This window comes from Hyperolius riggenbachi, chromosome 3 (genome assembly GCF_040937935.1).
Source record: "Hyperolius riggenbachi isolate aHypRig1 chromosome 3, aHypRig1.pri, whole genome shotgun sequence".
Lineage (NCBI taxonomy): Eukaryota > Metazoa > Chordata > Amphibia > Anura > Hyperoliidae > Hyperolius > Hyperolius riggenbachi.
The window spans coordinates 161,164,082-161,185,551 of NC_090648.1; the positions used below are offsets into that span (position 1 = coordinate 161,164,082).

The window sequence follows — 21,470 nt, forward strand, 5'->3', positions numbered from 1 at the left end:
AATTTTACAGTGCAAAAAGTGAAATGGTATTGAACGCATGCATTAAGTCAGCCTATAACCTAATAGAGGCTGGTGTGTGTAGGTATGACTGTGTGGCTCCCTTGATTGATGTGTGGGAACTGATTTTGGATGATTTTTATGTGACTCCGAATTCGCAAATTTGGCGTTCTGACCCGCCTGCTTCAGCACCTTTGGCTGATTCAGCAGGTGATTCGGAGCTCTTTTTGTGTGAAATTGAAGTTCCTGCAATTCCACCCTGTACCATGGATAACTCAGTGTTACTTCCCAGTAAAACAGAAGCCACTGATACATTCTTAACCTTGCCCTGCGCAAATTTCTCAGCAGAGAATCCAGAGGTCCTGCTGACTTCCGAGTCCAGCCTAGCCAGTACTCATGACTCTTTGTTTAGTGAAACAGACACCAGAAAAATCTTGCCTGTCTCTGCAAACACTTCTGCAGAAATTACCTGTGTTAATAAAGTTCAACTCCTGTCTGATCCAGCAGATGCCAATAGATGCACTACATCAGTTTCCGAGTCCCAGCAATCCTGTCTAGTAAACTCAGAACCCCAGCATCTGAATTTTCCAATTTTACAAATGAATGGTGATTCAGATGCGCAAACATTGTGTCTTGATCTTCCTGTTTCTACACCTCGCTCTAGTTTCATGAATAGCTCAGAGCATCTGCTATGTGAACCTGAAATCGCAGAATTATTACCTTGTTCAGAAAATTTTCCAATAAATTTGCCCTGTACCATGAATTGTGCAGTAGATCTCTCCAATGAAACTCAGGTCACAGAATCATTATGCTGTCCAGCAGGTGCTTCCATGGTTTTGCCCTGCAATATGGACTGTTCAGTGATCCTGTCCAGTGAAGCTGTGGTCGCAGAGTCTTATGCTTCACCCAGTACTTTGGATACTTTAAACCCTCTAGCAGAGGAGGCTGAAGCACTGCTTACCTCAGTTGGTGTTGCAGTAATATTCACTTGTCTAGCAGCTGTTTTGGAATTACAGTCTGCTCTAATAAAACTTGATGAATTTCTGCCCAGCAAAGCAGAAGCCATTGAAATATTGTCCTCGTCAGCAAGTGTGTCAGATACCTTGTCCTGTACACAGTCTGATTTAACCAATGTTGTTGAGTCCCTCTCCAGTGTTGTAACAGCCGAGGAACTCCAGCCCTGTCCTCTGAATGTTTCAGAAGTCTTGCCCTGTAACATGGATAATTCTGATTCTCTGGTCAAAATAATAGAAATCTCAGAATTTCAGTCCGGTCTGATGAGTGTTCCTGAAACCCAGCCCTGTATCCTGAAAGATTCTGGTTCTCTGGCCGCTGTGGCAGAGGTTCCAGAGTCCCCTTCCTGTCCTGGGAATTCCTCAGTTTTGCCTAGTCCAGTGGGGGCTGCTGCAATACTGACTTGTTCTGCAGCGCCTCATGAGCTCCAATCCAGTGTATTAAATGAGTCTCTGTCCAGTCCAGAGGTAGTTGTGGAGTCCCTGTCTGGTTCAGTGCATACATCAGAAGATTTGTCCTGTCTTGTTAGTGCCCCTGAATCTGATTTGTTACTGACTTTACTGGAATCAGCGACATCTAAGTCTGATCCAGCATTCTCGTGTAAAAGTCCAGTAGTTGCGAAGTTTAGTCATGATGATTTTTTTTTGGCCAGTCCTGGTTTTGGTCCTGTCTTGGCTGACCCTGAGGCTCACAGTTCCTTGACATGCCCAGAGGTTTCTCTTGTGCCGGTGTGCCCAGATGTTCGTTGTGTGCCAGAATGCCCAAGTGTGTCTAAGGTGTTAGCGTGCTCTGATGCTTCCTTAGTGGGAACACGTTCTGATATTGCCAGTCTGCCTGCATGCCCAGAGATGGTTCTGGTCCCTGAAAGCCCTGATATTGATGTTTGTCCTTGTGGCCCTGACTCGGGAATTGCCCTAGGTTCCATAGGGGTTCTTGATGGTTCTCCATGTGAGCCTAAGGGGCATTCTGACCTATGGGGATCTCTTTGGAGCTTCAAGGTGTTCTGGGAGGTCTCTGAGAAAACTTGTCCTGGTGCCTTGGACTGGTTCAACAGTGGGTTTTGTGTTGGTAAAGACAGTACCGGTGGGCATTGCAAAGGCTTTGGCGTTTCTGAACGGTTCCTGGAAGGCGGTGGGTATCGCTCAGGGAGTTTCGGAGGGCTTTCTTCTGGAAATCATGGTTCTGATGGGTGTCACACTGGGGCTTGTAGTACTGATGGGCATGGTTCTGTAGGTTCTGGTTCTGATGGGTCCAGTCTTGTGGGGACTGATTCTGGAATTCGGTCTTGCCGGGCTGTCCCGGTCATCATGAATTATCAGTCAGACTGTTTTGTTGGGAATTTCAGTTTTGAAAAGCGTCTGGAATCCGCTTTTAAAGGCGGGGGTACTGTAATGATCGCTGCTGCAGCAGCTATTACTGGAAGTAGTAGTGCTGCAGCTCAGGCAGTTCTGATCTATTTCCATGCAAGCTGCATAGATTTGTCTGTCTTTCCCTGCTGTCAGCTTGTGACTGATTATCATTCACCTGTGTGGGAATCTGCATGTCTGCTCCCATTGGATGACCTCAGTATAAAGATCTGCTTCCTGCAGGGTTTCCTTGGGTTTTCATAGCTTCAGTGTAAGCCAGTCTTGCTGTCGCTTTAGCCCCCGATCGTGTTTCTTGTTATAAAGATACTTTGCTGGTCTTTGCATCATATATTGGTTCATTGCCAATATATATGCATACCAGCACGTTTATTATTTTCCTTGTATTTGTGTTACGTTAATACATCAGTGTCGCTGATGTATACGTACACGAACTGTTTATATCCTGTGTGCAGTTAGTCAGCTTTCCAGCACGTTTTGGTAGGTTGCGCGTACCGTGACCACCCGTGCTGAGGTAGTTACCCTGCTCCTGGTTCTGTTTGTGGATTGCGTTCATCTCTGCGAAGAGATAACGAATCCTTCTGAATCCTGTTCTGTTACCGTTTGTGGATTGCGTTCATCTCTGCGAAGAGATAACGAATCCTTCTGAATCCTGTTCTGTTACCGTCTGTGGATTGCGTTCATCTCTGCGAAGAGATAGCGAATCCTTCTGAGTCCTGTTCCCTGTGTTACTCCATTCCTAGTCAGCGTTCCTGCTTATGTCATATATCGGTTCATTGCCGATATATACATATGTTAGTCAGACGTTACAAATAGTTTCATTGATAGCTGTAATTGTAATACGCTAGGAAATCATACTTATTGTATATTTATCTGTGTTACGTTCATCTATCTTAATCCTGCTATTTTCTGACTATCCTGTCCTGTCTTTGTGAGGCACGCCATCGCCGCATCGCATTGGCTGCCTCATTCCAGTCTGTCTGGTTTTGGACGCTTGCTGTCGCTAAGTAGCCGCTAGCTAGCAAGCGTTCATTCTGTCTACCTGTCCTGATCTCCTCAGTTCTGGTTTATGCGCTCAGCGCTACTTTGCGCTGAGACGTTATAACGAAAGCATTGTTTGTGGCTGTCAGATCTGCACCGGCTCTGTGCGCCACAATCTCCTATTGGAGTCAGTCCTCCCCTCCACTATACTAGGGATAGCCTGTTTCCTGGTGCTAGTGTGTGTACCTCCTCCACGCCAGCTCATGCGTTGCATGCTGACTGTGGAGAATACACCACCAAGCCTTACATCACTCCTGTTATTAGTACTTTACCAGCTCCTCTGGTAAAGACCTATTATTTATACTACTGTTTTGTTTTTTTGTAACACTATTTTTATTGCATCGTTCAACATAAGAGTTACATGGCAATATAAAAGTGAACAAGTAAACAGGTATTGATATCTGCATTTCCAGTTTGTTTGGTTTGATTTTCCTCCTTTTAACATAATCAAGTAATGAAAGTAACTTTTAGTAGTCCAACTTAGTGGCCAATGAGGACCACCCCTAAAAGTAAATAAAGAGTCTTAAAATATTGTAGTCAACTTCTTCAGACTGTTGGAGTGGGGATTGAGCTCTGGGTGAGTACTTCGAGAGAGGAGGAAAATAAGATTCTAGTCGTACGTTATGTCTGTATAACACATGTAAGTATAACAGTGAGAGAGGAGCATAAAAAATAGAAACCAAATGTTCCTAGAGAAGGGAGATCGATAGTGAGTCACGGTGTTCAGATAGTTTGCTTCTATTTATGTCAGTTAGTAAGCAGTAGGTGCGAAAGGGTCTCAAACATTCATTAATTTTTTGTGGAAAACAGAAGACACTTGAGACCATTATACCTCAATGAAGATTTAAGTAGGTCCAATTCCATTGGGTGTGCCTTTTTGTTAAATAAGATTTGTGAGTCAGGGGGGCAAATTGTCTGGGGAATAATGCACCCAGGGGTCCCATATTCTATGAAATTTAGATTCTGTGTCCCTTAGGGAGGCAGTTAGTTGTTCCATGGATTTAGTCCAGTTTATTTTGATTTTAATGTCTGGGATGGTAGGTGGAGCTATTTTTTTCCATGCAGATGTAATAGAGAGCCTGGTAGCAGTTAGAATATGAGAGATTAAACACATAGTGGGTTTGGGTATATACTACTGTTTTTATACTACTGTTGTTGCAGCTAGTACCCACCAGCTCCCCTTGTGAGGGCTAGCACTGTTATTGCAGCTAGTATCCACCAGCTCCCCTGGTAAGGGCTAGCACTGTTATTGTAGCTAGTACCCCCCAGCTCCCCTTGTGAGGTCTAGCACTGTTGTTTCAGATAGTACTCACCAGCTTCTCTGGTGAGATCTATCCATTTAATCTACTGTTGCACCAAACACTTTACACCTCTGTTTCTCAGCTGTCTATACTTGCATTATTGGTGATACTGCAGATTACCACACAATCGGGTATAGAGTCTGTATTATTGGTGATTCTGCAGATCACACAATAATCAGACGTCTGTGTGCTACACCATTCGTTACACCCTGTAAGCTGAAACCACAATAAATTCCTAATTGCATGGATTGATGCCTCGCCTTTCATCTACTGCATACATTGATTTAAAGGGACTCCGAGCAGTGCAGAAACTATGGAAAGATGCACATCATTTTAAAGCTCTCTTTCTCCTCTTTCCAATGATATATAAACCACCACCCTACGTCTTTTAGTTTTCGCTATTTTCGCGATTGAAATTGCCGCGGCCGCGATTTCGATCGCGAAAATAGAGAAAACTAAAAGGTGTAGGGTAACGATTTAGGTGTCCTCAGAAAGAGGAGAAAGAGAGCTTTAAAATGATATCCATCAAGCCATAGTTATATTGTATTACACAGGACGACACTTTCCCCAGTGTCAGCAGCTCCATTCTGCTGAATGCAGCTGCTGACTTTGACAAAAAGTCGCCCTGTGTAATACAATAGAACTATGGCTTGATGGATATCATTTTAAAGCTCTCTTTCTCCTCTTTCTGACGACACCTAAATCGTTGCCCTACGCCTTTTAGTTTTCTCTATTTTCGCGGCCGCGGCAATTTCAATCGCGAAAATAGCAAAAACTAAAAGGCGTGGGGTGGCGGTTTATATATCATTGGAAAGAGGAGAAAGAGAGCTTTAAAATGATATGCATCTTTCCATAGTTTCTGCACTGCTCGGGGTCCCTTTAATCTACTTACGAGTGCACATCCAGAGGAGTGGACAGCAAGCTGAGTTGCCAGCTATTGCATTTGGTGCTGACCCTACCTCTACACATACATCATTTATGATTGGTGCTTCCTTCCATTGTCTTTTCCTTCAAAAAATACCAATTCATGTGGGTGGGTCTGCTTAATGCTGTAACTTTGCAGCTGAGATAGTTGCTATGTAGCCCAGTGATTGTATGTATTATTTGTTTGTCTTCTAGTCAGTAACAAACGTATGTCATGTCTGAAATCTGTATAGGGAATATAGGGATAGTAGTCCCCCTCTGTCTTGAACCAAGGAATGTGCAGCTCTGTGTTTCCTTCTACAATAAAAGCAAGACAAGCCGTAGATTATTAATTGCTTAAGATAAGAGAGGGTACGGGGATATTTCTCATTCATTTAAAGTCAATTTCTTCTTTCATTGCAAAAATAACTTCAAACATATATCAGTGCTCAGCAATCTTAATTGAATGGTGGGGTGCAAGTTGGTAAGTATATAGCTATAATTGCATTACCCTGTCCCCTTTTGTGTGGCAGATAACCAAATATGTGACAGATCATTTATTAAATGGTTTTTGGAAACCTAAAAGATGAGGTTTCGGAGGAAAATCTGTAAAGATGTATACCTGGATGAGTAGGCCTATTAAATGTCACAACTGTCAAACATGTACCGTTAAATTACATTTTTATTGGGGCATCATCAACACAAAAAATATTGAGCCAATAAAAGGACTTTGCACATTGTACATTGTCTGCACATCTGGCATAGAGTTATATAAAAGGTCAACATAAAAGAATGCTTTAATCTAACCAAACAGTAATCTAACAATATAAATCACTGATAATTAGTCAATTTATAGAAACCTTGCGCCTAACTGACCGGGCGAATGAACAATACATATTCGCCATTACCTCCACAGTTTTGGGTATACATTTGTGTATTCCATATAGCAGTATTAGGTAGCCAATAGCCATGTGCGGGCTACCTAATATCAAGTAAACAAATGTGCCTTCCTGATAGCGGTATTAGGAAGCCAAACGAGGCCCCCAAATAATAGTATTGATTAGTCATATAAGGACCTCCAGAAAGTAATATTAGGTGGGTGTCCCTGCTCCAGATAGTAGTACCAGGTAGTGTTCGTGCATTTAGCGCATTTGAATTCAAAACCTTGTTCTGAATACTGCCGAGTGCCGATATGAACCTGAAGCTTTATTCATGAGCACCAGGGCATGGGGTGTTTACTCTCCACCCTCCCTGTTGCATTACAGCTCTCATATACGTCCTCCTTTCACAAGGAAGTACGTGAGAGCTGGAATGTGATGTGGAGGACTCCGAATTTAAATATGTCGAATGCATTTCCTCCCAGATAGTAGTATCAGGGCTGGTGCACACCAGGGCGGTTCTGGAGCGTGTTTTAAAACGCTTGCAGGGGGAAAACCGCTTGGCTAATCAAAGTGAATGGGATGGTGCACACCTGAGCGGTTCGTTTTTTCCACAAATGCAAACTCGGGGGATGCAGCATTTTTTAGATTTCTAAAGCATTTCTGCCTCAATGTTAAAGTATAGGAAAGTGGAAAACCGCTCTAAAAATGCTAGATCAGAGCGGTGTTCCAGGCGTTTATGTTACAGAAGCTGTTCAGTAACAGCTTTACTGTAACAATATTTGAAATCTGCTACACAAAAACGCTCCAAGAAACGCTAGGCATGTTTAGAAAACCTCTCTAAACATGTCTAGAATCGCTCTGAAATCTGCTTCAAAAACCTCTAGCGTTTTGCGGATCTGCTAGAGGTTTTTGGTGTGCACTAGGCTTTAGGCAGCCATGTCTTCCCCAAGATAGCAGTATTAAATAGCCATCCAGATAGTAGTATTAAGTAGTCTAAAACCTAATATCAGAAAAAAATTAATCAAGTGGAGGTGATGTTAGTGGGGTGGGGGTGTTCCATAGAGAACTGTGAATGACCAAAGTAGGACACACTAAAGATTTTTTTTGTGCCTGTGAGGGCAAAATAATAGATGTTACCGTAATTTATTTGGTATATTAGGTGTACATACTGCTACTTCGCTATTGCAATAAGCATGGATGAATTTTAAACACCAAATATGAACATGAAGATTGTGCAGCCGTTCTGGGTAAGGCCCTAATGTTAAACCCCTTATTTTTCACAGCTATGTGTTCACAGTTCACTGCAGAGCATTAGGCATTTCTCTTTTCATCAACTACCATTTTCTTTCTCTTGTTTGATGTTTATACCTCCAGTAGATTTAGAAAGATATATTGAAAAATTGATATAAATTGATATAAAACTGAATTTTAGTAATTACGCCAGAATTATTACTAGACTACTAGTTAACATGATTCAAACTCCAGACTAAAACTCCAGTTAACTTGTGCTAGTTTCCCAGATCCATCTCTTTTATTCTGCAGTTTACTCTGAATGCCGTACATGCAGTTTTTGGAATACCGAACAGCAGAGGGACAGAGAATGTGACCTTTTCTGTGCAGTATGTGGCAAAATGACATCCAGCTGATCTCATTCTTATTTCAATTTACTGTTCTCTTAATCATAACCTAAACCCCATACTCAGAAGTTGTTCCCCACAGTCTTGGATATGAAAAATAAGATCTCTTGTTGAGTTCTTTTTTTTTTGCTTTCAATTACAAGCGATGTAGACATGTACCTTACAAATTCATGGGAAGACTACAGAATGGTGGAATGGATATTTCAGTCCAAGGAATGAATTAAACGGTTACATTATACAATCAAAACGTGCAAACTCTGCACACCTCTCCTCTAACCTCCTCCAGCGGTGATGTTGATCAGCAGGGTTGTGAAATACAAAGGACAAGTGAAGAACTACAGCTAAAAAAAAGGATAAGAAACCTAAAACGAAAACTTATATTTTTTTGATCTTAGAACCATATTCTGGAGTATTATTACAGAGTGAAGCTGTATTTATAGGGCTGCTTAAACTCTTAGTATGTGTTTGTCATAAATAATATGATGGAGAGCTTGCCTGTTTCAGAGAATGTACATTGGCAGTTGAACTCTTCTTGTCAACAGCATATGCCAGAGGTTATGGACAAACCCCATGCTTCACTCACATGTGCACCATTATACTTACAGTTTCCATCTTTCCAGGTGTGTAACTAGGGGGAGCAGCTTCTGTGATTGCAGGAGAGCCTAGAGCTGTGGGGAATCCTATCTACTAACCTTCCCTTCATCCGGTGTAGGGGACTATACTTCAGATCAGGTGTTGTTGTGGCTACACTTGTTATGGGTGTGCAGATCATGATGGCCACACTTGTTTTATGACCCCTGTGGGATGGGCCCGAAGGCTGTGAAGGGGACCAAGAGGAGGAAAGGGAAGGATGGGAACATTTGGAGGCTGCATCAAAGTTTTACTAGGTTCCCCACAGTGTCGGACTGGGAAGTGGGAAAGCTGAGGAAGTCCACTTGCTGGGCAAGCAGCAGTAATCATGTGTTGCTGCTCACAGTGAAGACTTGCTGCAGGTTGCTATAGGGAATGATAATACAGGGTTTCTGCTGCTTGTCCAGCAGTTGGATTGCCTCAGGTTTTCCACCTTCCAGTCCGACACTGGTTCCCCATGAATTGTAGTTAAGCCACTGCATAACAACAGTTTCCCCATTGCTTTTCCATTAAAAGTTTAATTTATGAGCTTTTTGGATTTTTTTTGTGAAGAGATGTTTTTCAGTCAGCTTGTCCACAGTTTCGAAAATTGCGCAAAAGGTGTATCAGCGCAACACCAGGCCGCCTCCGAATGGCCTCCAATCAGAGATGCGCTGAGCCCCCCCAGGAACTACAAACGCACCTTGAACCCAAACAGAAGCTCTGCATATACACCAAAAGCATGGCTGTTAAGTGGGAGCAGTTGACCAAAAACGAATTAAATTAGTACATAGCAAGGAAATGAGCAGCGCTACTTAAAAACAGACTAGTGCCTACCTGCAAAAGAGTGCAAGCCCCACTTGTGGGGTCGAATACACACCGAGCATACACATGACCTGTCTACCACTGGAGGATGTTGGTTTCCTGTAACAGCTTGCATGCAACCTATTAAGTACTCGTCCCTCCCACTGCAAAGAAGTCAATCCTCCATGGGAGGGGCCTAACACTAACTAAATCCTAACCTATGTATATGCATAGCCTGGGTGCGCTACCAAGTTTCAAATTGAAAAATCGAAAATTGCGCAAAAGGTGGATCAGCGCAACACCAGGCCGCCTCCGAATGGCCTCCAATCAGAGATGCGCTGAGCCCCCCCAGGAACTACAAACGCACCTTGAACCCAAACAGAAGCTCTGCATATACACCAAAAGCATGGCTGTTAAGTGGGAGCAGCTGACCAAAAACGAATTAAATTAGTACATAGCAAGGAAATGAGCAGCGCTACTTAAAAACAGACTAGTGCCTACCTGCAAAAGAGTGAAAGCCCCACTTGTGGGGTCGAATACACACCGAGCATCTCTGATTGGAGGCCATTCGGAGGCGGCCTGGTGTTGCGCTGATCCACCTTTTGCGCAATTTTCGATTGTTCAATTTTACTTGGTAGCGCACCCAGGCTATGCATATACATAGGTTAGGATTTAGTTAGTGTTAGGCCCCTCCCATGGAGGATTGACTTCTTTGCAGTGGGAGGGACGAGTACTTAATAGGTTGCATGCAAGCTGTTACAGCAAACCAACATCCTCCAGTGGTAGACAGGTCATGTGTATGCTCGGTGTGTATTCGACCCCACAAGTGGGGCTTGCACTCTTTTTCAGGTAGGCACTAGTCTGTTTTTAAGTAGCGCTGCTCATTTTCTTGCTATGTACTAATTTAATTTGTTTTTGGTCAGCTGCTCCCACTTAACAGCCATGCTTTTGGTGTATATGCAGAGCTTCTGTTTGGGTTCAAGGTTCTGACCCCCCTCCCCACCGCTGTGCCTGCTGCTCCCTCTTCCTGGCTGCTAACCCCTCCAGGCTACCTATACTGGACAATATGGGTGATAGTGGTGCCCTGGTGTGTATAAAATTCTTTAAAAACAAATCAAAACGAAAGAAAGGGAGGTAGCTTACCTCAAAAAACAAAATCTTTGTAACAACAAAACATTTTTACTACTAAGCACAGGCAACGCGTTTCACGGGTCTAAGCACGCTTCCTCAGGCCAATAACAGTGCCACTGCCAAATGGAAAAACCTCATTAGCATAGGGAGCCTCGTAGGCTTTCTAAATGTGTGTAGATGTTTGGCTTGAGTTCCTTTTTAACAACAAAAGGATCAATTCCTGTTTGAAATTGTTTAAATTTGAAACTAAATTGACCCAACTTTTAGCAATCAAAGGTTTTTGATCCTTTTATGTAATGGTACTTGGATTTAATTAAAGCAAAGCCAGCATCTGAAAAAGTCTTGTCAAGGAAAAGTTTCATTAAATTGCAGCAAGCAGACAAAAGCCATTTCTAGCGTCTTGCCTCATATTTAATATCAACAATAGATCTTTTCAATAGGTTTTCTTTCACCCTTGACTGCAGTTCACAATGGTTTGAACTGCATTCATTTTTAGCTGCTGAGATAATATCGGAAAAAAGCAAATAAAACCAGTTGTCACCAACAGTTTATTGTTTTCTTTTTTAAGTCAACAGTTGTTAACAGGTAGCCATCATTTATATTTGCAACTGTGTTTTGAGTCCCTGAAGATGCTTCTATTATTGATGTTTCTTGAAACTAGTGAAAATAGAAAGAAGATCCACAAATTTAAGAAATACCAGATAAACCCAGCTTTTGCAGCTGGTGTGGTATAACTGCATTATAACTGCATACGGCATATTGTAAAATCTTACATCACAACACTGGAACTGATCATGTGACTACAGTACAGACAGATTTTTACACCCAGCAGTTCTTTTTAATGGTGGACAAATCTAATCTTTAGTTCATTACATGATGTACTGTATAAAAAGCAGGTAGTGAGGTACCCAGAGACATTCAAATTTAGAATCTTATGCAATTTCGGCAGGCCTGCGATTATCAGAAATCCCTGTGTGTGGACATGAACTCAGAACTTCCCCTCTGCTCTAAAAGACAACAGCATAATAACCTTTAAAGAAAAATGTTTGTTAGGGCCCTTTTCCACTAGCAATCGCTAGCGTTCACGCTAAACGCTAGCGATTGCGATTCAAAGTGAACAAATGTTCCCGATGTTTGCGGTTGCGATTTTGCTATGCAACGCAAAGCATAGCAAAATCGTGGCAAAAATCACTCTGCGGCGCGTTCACGTTTGAGTAAAAAACGAATCGCGGTAGTGGAAATTACCTACCACGATTCCTATGTTAAAAATCAAACCGTAGCGATTTAAAAATCACTAGCGGTTTGCGATTTTGCAATTCAGCATCGCAATCACCGCTAGTGGAAAAGGGCCCTTAGGGGTGATACAAATCCTGCAATAAATCTGCAATGTGTCTACTTCCTGCTTTCATAGAAGCAGGTATAAGGTTAACTTCCTGTGTTTACAAATTAGCTGCTCTGCTGAGGCAGCTGAAATTCTAGAGTTGATGCAGCTGATAGATCAAATTGCACTTGTGATTACTCACAGATGAGGGGAATTAGACAGGCTAAACTCTCCAATTACGTACAGGGTGCATTTCTTTATGTCTTCCTTCTGCCCCGTGCAAGAGTTCACGTCCACTTTAACTGCACCAATGTTTGATAAAACATGCACAAAGCATGTCACCAACAGAGATTAGCATTCAGGCAACAATTTGGGTCTCAGTGCTGTGTAGGGAGGAAAAAGAACAAGAGAATAACACATGACAGAGTCGTTGTGGTAACAAGGAGAGTAATTTACTTGGACTAGGCACTCCAAATCACTCAGTGACTCAACAGGGAGGATGTACATGCACTAGATTCTTGCAAGAGATGGTCCCTATTGGCTGCTTCAGCCAAGTACCCTCTACTGAATGATTGTATGAGGCTTTAATGCTATAAAAACCTTGTTTGGATATGTAAAGATAACAATTGAGCAGTAGGGATGGTCAATGAGATACAATTAGTTTCCTGGGGTGCAGGATTATACCACATTTTGTGGCAAATGAATGTAGCTTAAAATTGGACCAATTGAATTCAATAGATCCATTTTTAAGCTGAATGAATTTGCATGGAACATTTGTACAATTCTGCATCAACTATCTGTGCCTCACTGACCATCTTTCCTTAACCACTTGCCAACCAGGGCTTTCTGCACTGATCGGTGCTGCGTGGGCTCTCCAGCCCGCAGCACCGATCAGCAGTGAGCCAGGGCGATCAGACTACCCCCCTTTTTTCCCCACTAGGGGGATGTCCTGCTGGGGGGGGTCTGATCGCCGCCGGCTGCAGTTGCTTAGTGGGGGCTCTTCAAAGCCCCTCTCCGCAGCGTTCTCCGCCGTCTCTCTCGCTCCCTCCCTCTCCCTCCCCCTGTGAGCTGCGCAGGACGGATTTCCGTCCTGCGCATTGAAGGATAGGTTTCAGCCTATCATATGCCGGCGATCCCCGGCAAATCAGAGGCCGGGGATCGCCGATCTGCCTTACGGCGCTGCTGCGCAGCAGCGCCTTATGATGTAAACAGCGGGGATTTCTTCCCCGCTTGTTTACATTTTGCCGGCGAGCCGCGATCGGCGGCTCTCCGGCTGTTCACGGAGACACCCTCCGTGAACTGACATGGAAAGGCCGCTCGATCGAGTGGCCGTCTCCATGGAAACCCGCAGACGACCAGTTTACGCCAATCGGCGTTAGCTGGTCGTCAGGAGGTTAAAGAGGAGCTTCAGCCTAAACAACCTACTGTCATTAAATTACATTACTTACATAAATTAAAATAGATAGGTAATATAATCTCTTACCCACCCTGTTTTAAAAGAACAGGCAAATGCTTGTTTCATGGGGGCAGCCATCATTTTGATTGAAGGGAGGTGACAGGGAGCATAAGACACAGTTCCAACTGTCCTGTGTCCTGATCACCCCTCCCATCTGCCTGCATTAGGCAATGAGTACACAACATCAGAAATCCCATCATGCCTTGCACAGCATCAGGGGAAAAATGCCAGTGCAGATTTCTTTGATGGAACGGAGATTAGCTTCTGTGCAGCTGAAAATGAAACTTGGGTAAGAAAAGTTCTGATGCTGTGAAATTGTTAAAGAAACACCAAGCCTTTTCAGTGCTTCTGAGTAGATTTGTAGTCTGGAGGTTAACTTGAATACTTTATAAGCTTTCAGATAGTATGTTTACAGCCACAGCTGGAATTCTCTTTAAAGGGAACCTGAGGTGAGAGACACCAGGAGGCTGAAATATTTGTTTCCTGTTAAACAATTCACATTTCCTGGCTGTACAGAACAATCATGAAGTGATGGCCAAACATCGTAATTTTGTGTTTGCGAACCCGTTCATGAACGTTATAGCAAATGTTCACAAATCATTTATGGCTAGCTTCATTGACTTTAATGGCAGGGCAAACTTCTGATGCCTTCAGGGTATTTCTGCAGCCACATTTTTTTTAAAAAGGTGTTCCAAAATCAAGACAGTGACATGGAGGATGTGGATCAAGGACAAAATATTCTGCAAAAAATTATGTATTTTAAGCAGAGGCTTTTTTCATGTGTAAATGCCAAAAATCCCATATAATTTCTGGATTTGTCAAATAAAGGTCTTTAGTATAGCCGCCATGGTTAAATGTAAAAAAAAAAAATCTCCGACCGGGACACTGACTGAGTGACAAAGGTGTGGTGGTGTAACACTGAATGATAATCACTCAGTGACACACATGTCTGATTGGGACACTGTCATCTTTTTTAAAGGAGACACAGACTGTATGATATCACTGATAGTAAACTCACAGTAAGGTTAGGTGACACGAGTGACGCCATGTGGGGATCAGTGACAATCACTTATGCACAGTGACAGCAGGTGTGGTGTTGTGTTTTTACACACACACCACACCACAATGCAACAACAAAATATCAATACAGCAGGGTCAATGTCAGTCCAAAAATGACTTTTGCAGTCAGGATCAGTCCTCAAACTGACTATTGGGGGGTGGGTGGGGGGGGGGGCCAAGATGGTGGACTACAAGAAGCACAGGACCTACCAAGTAGGTACACAGCACACAATATCACAATGTCACCTGTCTAACACTGTCAATGTATCAGCAGCAGCTCCTTTCCCTACACTGACTAAAGACAGGCTTAACATGGTCACCAGGATCGTGCCTTTTATAGAGGACGAGTGGCCAGGGTGGTGATCAGATCAGATTGGCCATCCTGTCCCAACTGACTCCAGGGGGAAGGATCAAAAAATGGGCCTATGGGAAAGTATAATGACGCAAATGGCCCATACTGTTCTCATCAGCGGATGAATGGGCAAGCTGCGAAAATTCGCTATGAACCTTTCTCCCGGTGAACTGTTTTGCCATCACTACAAGCATGTACATCTGTTATTTCTGACAGAAACCTGACAAGATTAGCTGCTTGTTTCAGGTGTGTGATTGAAACACTACTGACCACCAGAAAGATCAGCAGGACTGCCAGACAACTGGAATTGTTTAAAAGGAAATAATGGCAGCCTCCATATGTCTCTCACCTTGGATTTCTTTTAAAGCAAACTGCAACTTGTGTAAGATGGGTAATGACTAAAAACCACTGACTTACATTCATCTTCTGTTTTTTTTTTTTGTTGTAGTTGTTTTTTTTTTTTGATACTGGTGGTCATGTCTAGGAGAACTCATGGAGAAGCATGTGATCAGTTTAGTCAGGGGAGAGATATGTTATAAGTCTTTTGTTAGTCATGATCATGTGCTAAAGCAGGATGTGATCACAGCAAATCAGAGCTTTGCAAACTTATCAGCTGATTAAACAAATTCCATGTTTCTCTATGAGTTCTCCTAGACATGACCATCACTACAGTAGTATTGTAAAATAGGAATTGTATTTGTAGTTTATCAATACATCATTTCTTCTTAGTCACAGATGCTCCCTGAATGGTGAAGACTTGAACAGACATTGGATCTCACCAAAGAGTGGTCTACAGCCAACCATTTATCATTCAAAGGGATTGTTATACTATCTGAACAGCATTGGTAGAAGTCCACTGGTGAGTCATTTGGCCCAATGTCAAAATTAATAAATATTTTATCATTTCCATTTTTTTGTTATATATATATATATTGGTAACATATCCCGTGGCTCTGTGAGTTTAAAGAGTTTCAAAATCTTCATTTTGCACCCCTTGGTGTGTTAGCTATGATAAGTTGCTTGTCTGAAATATAGTTCAGAAGATATCCTTTGTCTTTGAAGATAAAACTGTTACCTTTGAAGCTGTAATGTATATAACCTGACTTGCTGCTTATATCCTGATCAAATAGGTGAGTCTGGCTGTTCACTAGAAAAAGAGTCTTACATTTTTGTAGCTGACAAACAATTATAATTAAAAAAAATGGCAGCGGGTAAGGGCCTGAACACACTAGCGCGCTTCTGTACACTGCTGTCTACTTTTTAGGCACACTTCAATGTGCAGACTGATACAGGTTGCTGAAAAGTGGACAGAAGCACGCTAGTGGGTTCAGGCCTTTAAGATGGCCACACATGACATAAGAAAATGATCTAATTTTATGGCACTGATCTAAACCTATTGGTCATCCAGGAAAATTGAAAGCTTTTTTTTCATTCATTTGTGGATTAAGAATCTGTTTCCTGTTTTGTTGTTCTTTCCAATCTAAGTTGATCATGAGTGGTGGATTCTTTTGATCATTTTTTTATGAAAATTGAATAGTCTAGGGTAGATTGTCAATTTCTTAATTCATAGACCCAAGCAAATATTTTTCAGAGCTTTCAATCATGTTTCTCATAATTGGGAAATAATTCAACACATGTATGTGGTACATTGGTAAGATTTCCCAAATGTTTCAATTAGAAAAAATGATTGTAATTCTTGACTTGAAAAGAGATTGTATGGTGTGTGTGGCCACTTTAACAGTTGAAAAAATGATATTAATCACTCTGTGTGACATAGCTTCTAGATGTGTTTATAATTGTAGATAGATTTCACCGGATTAAGAAACAAGAAAATGTAATGTAAACTTGCCATGGAATCTAAAAAGGTATCAAGTTTTAATATAGGCACATTTTTTTCTCCATATGTGTCTTCCTGAATACCCCAGGAGCCCAAACCCATTGTTCATAACATGCAGACTGCAGCACTCAGCACCAAGTCAAGCCTGTGGCACAACATTCCATCTGTCAATGTAGTTAACATGCTGCTATGACTATCACAGAGACATATTATTTTCATATTAAGCACAACAATCCGGGGCCACCTGAGATGCATGGCAAGGCAAACATTTTAACATGATAAATGTGATTTACTAAGCCAAAAAAATTGCAAATTCTTCAGTTTAGTATGCCGCTGTGGCCATGATTGCTGGCAAGGATTATACTTTGAAGTGCACATCAGGAGTCATAATTGGCGTTATTGAAATGAGTAAAGCATATTGCTCACATTTGCATGTTTCCCTGTTAATTGACAGGTATCACACTGCTTTGGATGCTGGCCCAGCTTTGTCATTTGTGAAAAAAAAGACTGTGTGTCACTTGCAAAGCATCCTTTTCCGAAATTAAGGACATTGGACTCTTCCTCTATCCTGGTTCCTGGAGAAGATGGGGTGAAATTATAAAGGGAGGAGGGGAGCTTAAAGCGCTATTTGGTAACCCTTTTAAAAATGGAGTGAGTGATTAACCATTCACTGATTAGCTTTCTCAACCTGGCAACCCAGCGGCATACATGTAAAAAAGGTGTCTGATAAAAAAAGGGCACTGGAGATAGCTGCTAGTAGAATATTGGTAAAATAACTGATATTCTACTACTTAAAGGGGCACTATCAGGGCTGGATTTGTACTCTTTACCGCCCAAGGCCACTGTCACCAGCTGCGCCCCTTCAGTATAGGTAGCGAGATGACCCCTCCCCTTCCTTCCAGTATAGGTAGCCAGATGACCTCCCCCTTCCCTCTAGTATAGGTAGCCTGTTGACCCCCCCCCCCAGTATAGGTAGTCAGATAACCCCTACCCCTTCCCTCTAGCACAGGTAGCTTGATGACCCCCCTCCAGTATAGGTAGCCAGATGACCCCTCCCCCCTTCCCTCCAGTATACAGTGGTGTGAAAAACTATTTGCCCCCTTCCTGATTTCTTATTCTTTTGCATGTTTGTCACACTTAAATGTTTCTGCTCATCAAAAACCGTTAACTATTAGTCAAAGATAACATAATTGAACACAAACATCTCAATAGGATTCAGGTCAGGACTTTGACTAGGCAACTCCAAAGTCTTCATTTTGTTTTTCTTCAGCCATTCAGAGGTGGATTTGCTGGTGTGTTTTGGGTCATTGTCCTGCTGCAGCACCCAAGATCGCTTCAGCTTGAGTTGACGAACAGATGGCCGGACATACTCCTTCAGGATTTTTTGGTAGACAGTAGAATTCATGGTTCCATCTATCACAGCAAGCCTTCCAGGTCCTGAAGCAGCAAAACAACCCCAGACCATCACACTACTGCCACCATATTTTACTGTTGGTATGATGTTCTTTTGCTGACATGCTGTGTTACTTCTACGCCAGATGTAACGGGACACGCACCTTCCAAAAAGTTCAACTTTTGTCTCGTCTGTCCATAAGGTATTTTCCCAAAAGTCTTGGCAATCATTGAGATGTTTTTTTAGCAAAATTGAGACGAGCCTTAATGTTCTTTTTGCTTAAAAGTGGTTTGCGCCTTAGATATCTACCATGCAGGCCGTTTTTGCCCAGTCTCTTTCTTATGGTGGAGTCGTGAACACTGACCTTAATTGAGGCAAGTGAGGCCTGCAGTTCTTTAGATGTTGTCCTGGGGTCTTTTGTGGCCTATTGGATGAGTTTTCTCTGCGCTCTTGGGGTAATATTGGTCGGCCGGCCACTCCTGGGAAGGTTCATCACTGCTCCATGTTTTTGCCATTTGTGGATAATGGCTCTCACTGTGGTTCGCTGGAGTCCCAAAGCTTTAGAAATGGCTTTATAACCTTTTCCAGACTGATAGATCTCAATTACAGTACTTTTGTTCTCATTTGTTCCTGAATTTCTTTGGATCTTGGCATGATGTCTAGCTTTTGAGGTGCTTTTGGTCAACTTCTCTGTGTCAGATAGCTCCTATTTAAGTGATTTCTTGATTGAAACAGGTGTGGCAGTAATCAGGCCTGGGGGTGACTACAGAAATTGAACTCGGGTGTGATAAACCACAGTTAAGTTACTTTTTAACAAGGGGGGCAATAACTTTTTCACACAGGGCCATGTAGATTTGGAGTTTTTTTTTCTCACTAAATAATAAAAACCATCATTTAAAACTGCATTTTGTGTTCAGTTATGTTATCTTTGACTAATAGTTAACGGTTTAACGGTTTTTGATGAGCAGAAACATTTAAGTGTGACAAACATGCAAAAGAATAAGAAATCAGGAAGGGGGCAAATAGTTTTTCACACCACTGTATGTAGCCAGATTAGCCCCCTCCCCCTCCAGTATAGGTAGTCAGATGACCCCTCCCCCCCTTCCCTCTAGTATGCAACTTTTACAATGGGGCCCCCCAAGCACTCCATACATAACAATTGATGCGGCGCACCAACGCCTGCCAAGGACAACTACAGTGTCAGAGGTGCAAGTAGGGGATGGGGAACAGCTTGTTAGGGATTACCACTATTCAAAGTATCTATAGAAGTGATTAATATGAGCGCAGAACCAATAGAGAGCTAATACTATGATAGAGGGTGGGCCCTTCGGGGGCCCTCTGGCCCATGGGCCCCAATGCAGTCGCTACCTCTGCACCCCCTACTGCTACGCCACTGATAGGTAGCCTGATGACCCCCCAGTATAGGTAGCCAGATAACCCCTCCCACCTTCCCTCTAGTACAGGTTGCCTGATGGCCCCTCCCCCTTTCCCTCCAGTATAGGTAGCCAGATGACTCCCTTAATCCCTCCCCCCCCCCTTTCAGTATAGGTAGCCAGCTCGCCTTCACACCGCAGCAGCCATCAGTGTCACTCATTTCTCCGCTCATCTCCAGTGCAGAAGCTTCCTCTTCCCTTCTGTCTCCAGTGCAGCCCAAGTCCATAGCAGCTGGCCACAATGCAAACGTGCACACAGAGCAAGGTGGTTGCTGCACAGGTGGCTGACAACAGAGTACCGCGGTCAGGCGCTCTCCTGATCTCCTTGCAAGGCAGCATTTGCTGCACCAGTTTAGCCTGCTGCTTTGGTGCCCTTCCTTCTGTGGTGCCCTAGGCCATGGCCTAGGTGGCCTTGGCCTAAATCCGCCCCTGGGCACTTTGGCAAAAAAAATTGTACAATTTAAAATATGTGCAAACATAGTCAAATTATTAAGTTTATTCCAGACTAAAATGAGCCATAAATTACTTTTCTCCAAAGTTGCTGTCACTAACAGTAGGTAGTAGAAATCTTACAGGTTTAGGACTAGTCCATCTCTTCATAGGGGATTCTCAGCATGGCCTTTATTCTTTATAAAGATATTCCCTAAAAAGGATATCAACAATGATGCTTGCCAGCCTCCCTGCTCACTGCACTGTTTTTTGGCAGTTGACAGAGCGACTGCCATTCACTGAGTGCTTTTGAAAAGAAATAAATCCCTGAGAATCCCCCCATGAAGAGATGGACTAGTCCAAAATCTGCCGCTTCTGTCAGATTTCTACTACCTACTTCTTATTTGTTTATGTCTGCACATATTTTGAATTTTACAATTTTTCGCCATAGTGCCCCTTTAATTACGATATAAAATACAATAGTAAAATATTGTTAATCTTTACTGGTGTGTTACTATGGCCTAACCTAACCCTTCTTACACACAGAACCCTCCTTCTACCAATGGCTAACCCTAAGACCACTGTGGTGGTGCCTCCTGGTGCCTAACCTTAACCCCTAAGCATCTCCACCCACTCCTAGGTCTAAAGGCCCCCCCCCACTAACCCTAACTCTCAATATTTTGCCACCATAGACAGCAATGTTAAAAAGTGGGAGTAGCAGCTAGTGTTGCTCATCACCAGCCCGTGATCACAGAGGTAACCCGTGATCACGGGTGACCCGTGATCATGAGCTGTTTTTCCTGATCACGGGGTCAGATTCCGAATTTGTGATCACCTCTCGATCATGGATTCAATTTGGAATGCACCCGTGATAGTGGTCCAAATCCGGCTTATGTTCACGGATTTAGCCGAGCCGTGATCATTACCTGAAAACCCGCCAACTTTAGCGGTTAATAGCAAAGCCCCCTTACTTGCTAGAAACACTAATTTTCAGGATATGTTAAGTAGAACAGTGGGAACGAGGGAATTTTTTTAAAAAGACCTTATAGTTTTTGAGAAAATTGATTTTAAAGTTTCAAAGAAAAAAAAGTATACATTTAAATAAGGTAAATGACAGTTAATGTATTTATCCCATTTACATGTATACTTTTTTCCTTTGAAACTTCTTTTGAAAGAAAAATTTGGCGTTTCTAACATTTAAGGGGACTTTGCTATTAACCGCTAAAGTCGGTGGGTTTTGGCGGATTTTTAATCATGAATACTTTTTAATTTGAAACTTTAAAATCGATTTTCTCAAAATTGAAAAGTTCTTTTTGAACCATGACTGGATTTATTCAAATTTACTCGAATTCGTGATCGGGGGTATCCGAGCAACACTGTTAGCAGCTATAAATGGTAAGTTATGGCTATAAATGGTAAATAGCAGCTATAAAAAGCAAATAGCGGGTGCCGGGGGGGCAATGGCTTTACAAATTGTGGGTATAAATATCAGGTGCTTCTGAGCACAC

General features: G+C 42.5%; 1 protein-coding gene across 3 annotated transcripts in view; it reads left to right on the forward strand.

Moving 5' to 3' along the window:
• AGBL1 (AGBL carboxypeptidase 1) overlaps positions 1 to 21,470 on the forward strand; it is an 830,430-nt gene that overhangs the window by 451,430 nt on the left and 357,530 nt on the right. For all 3 annotated transcript variants that reach the window (XM_068275162.1, XM_068275160.1, XM_068275161.1), the window contains exon 19: positions 15,600 to 15,729. In XM_068275162.1, coding sequence (XP_068131263.1) covers positions 15,600 to 15,729 — 130 coding nt within the window. The remainder of the gene's footprint in view (positions 1 to 15,599; positions 15,730 to 21,470) is intronic.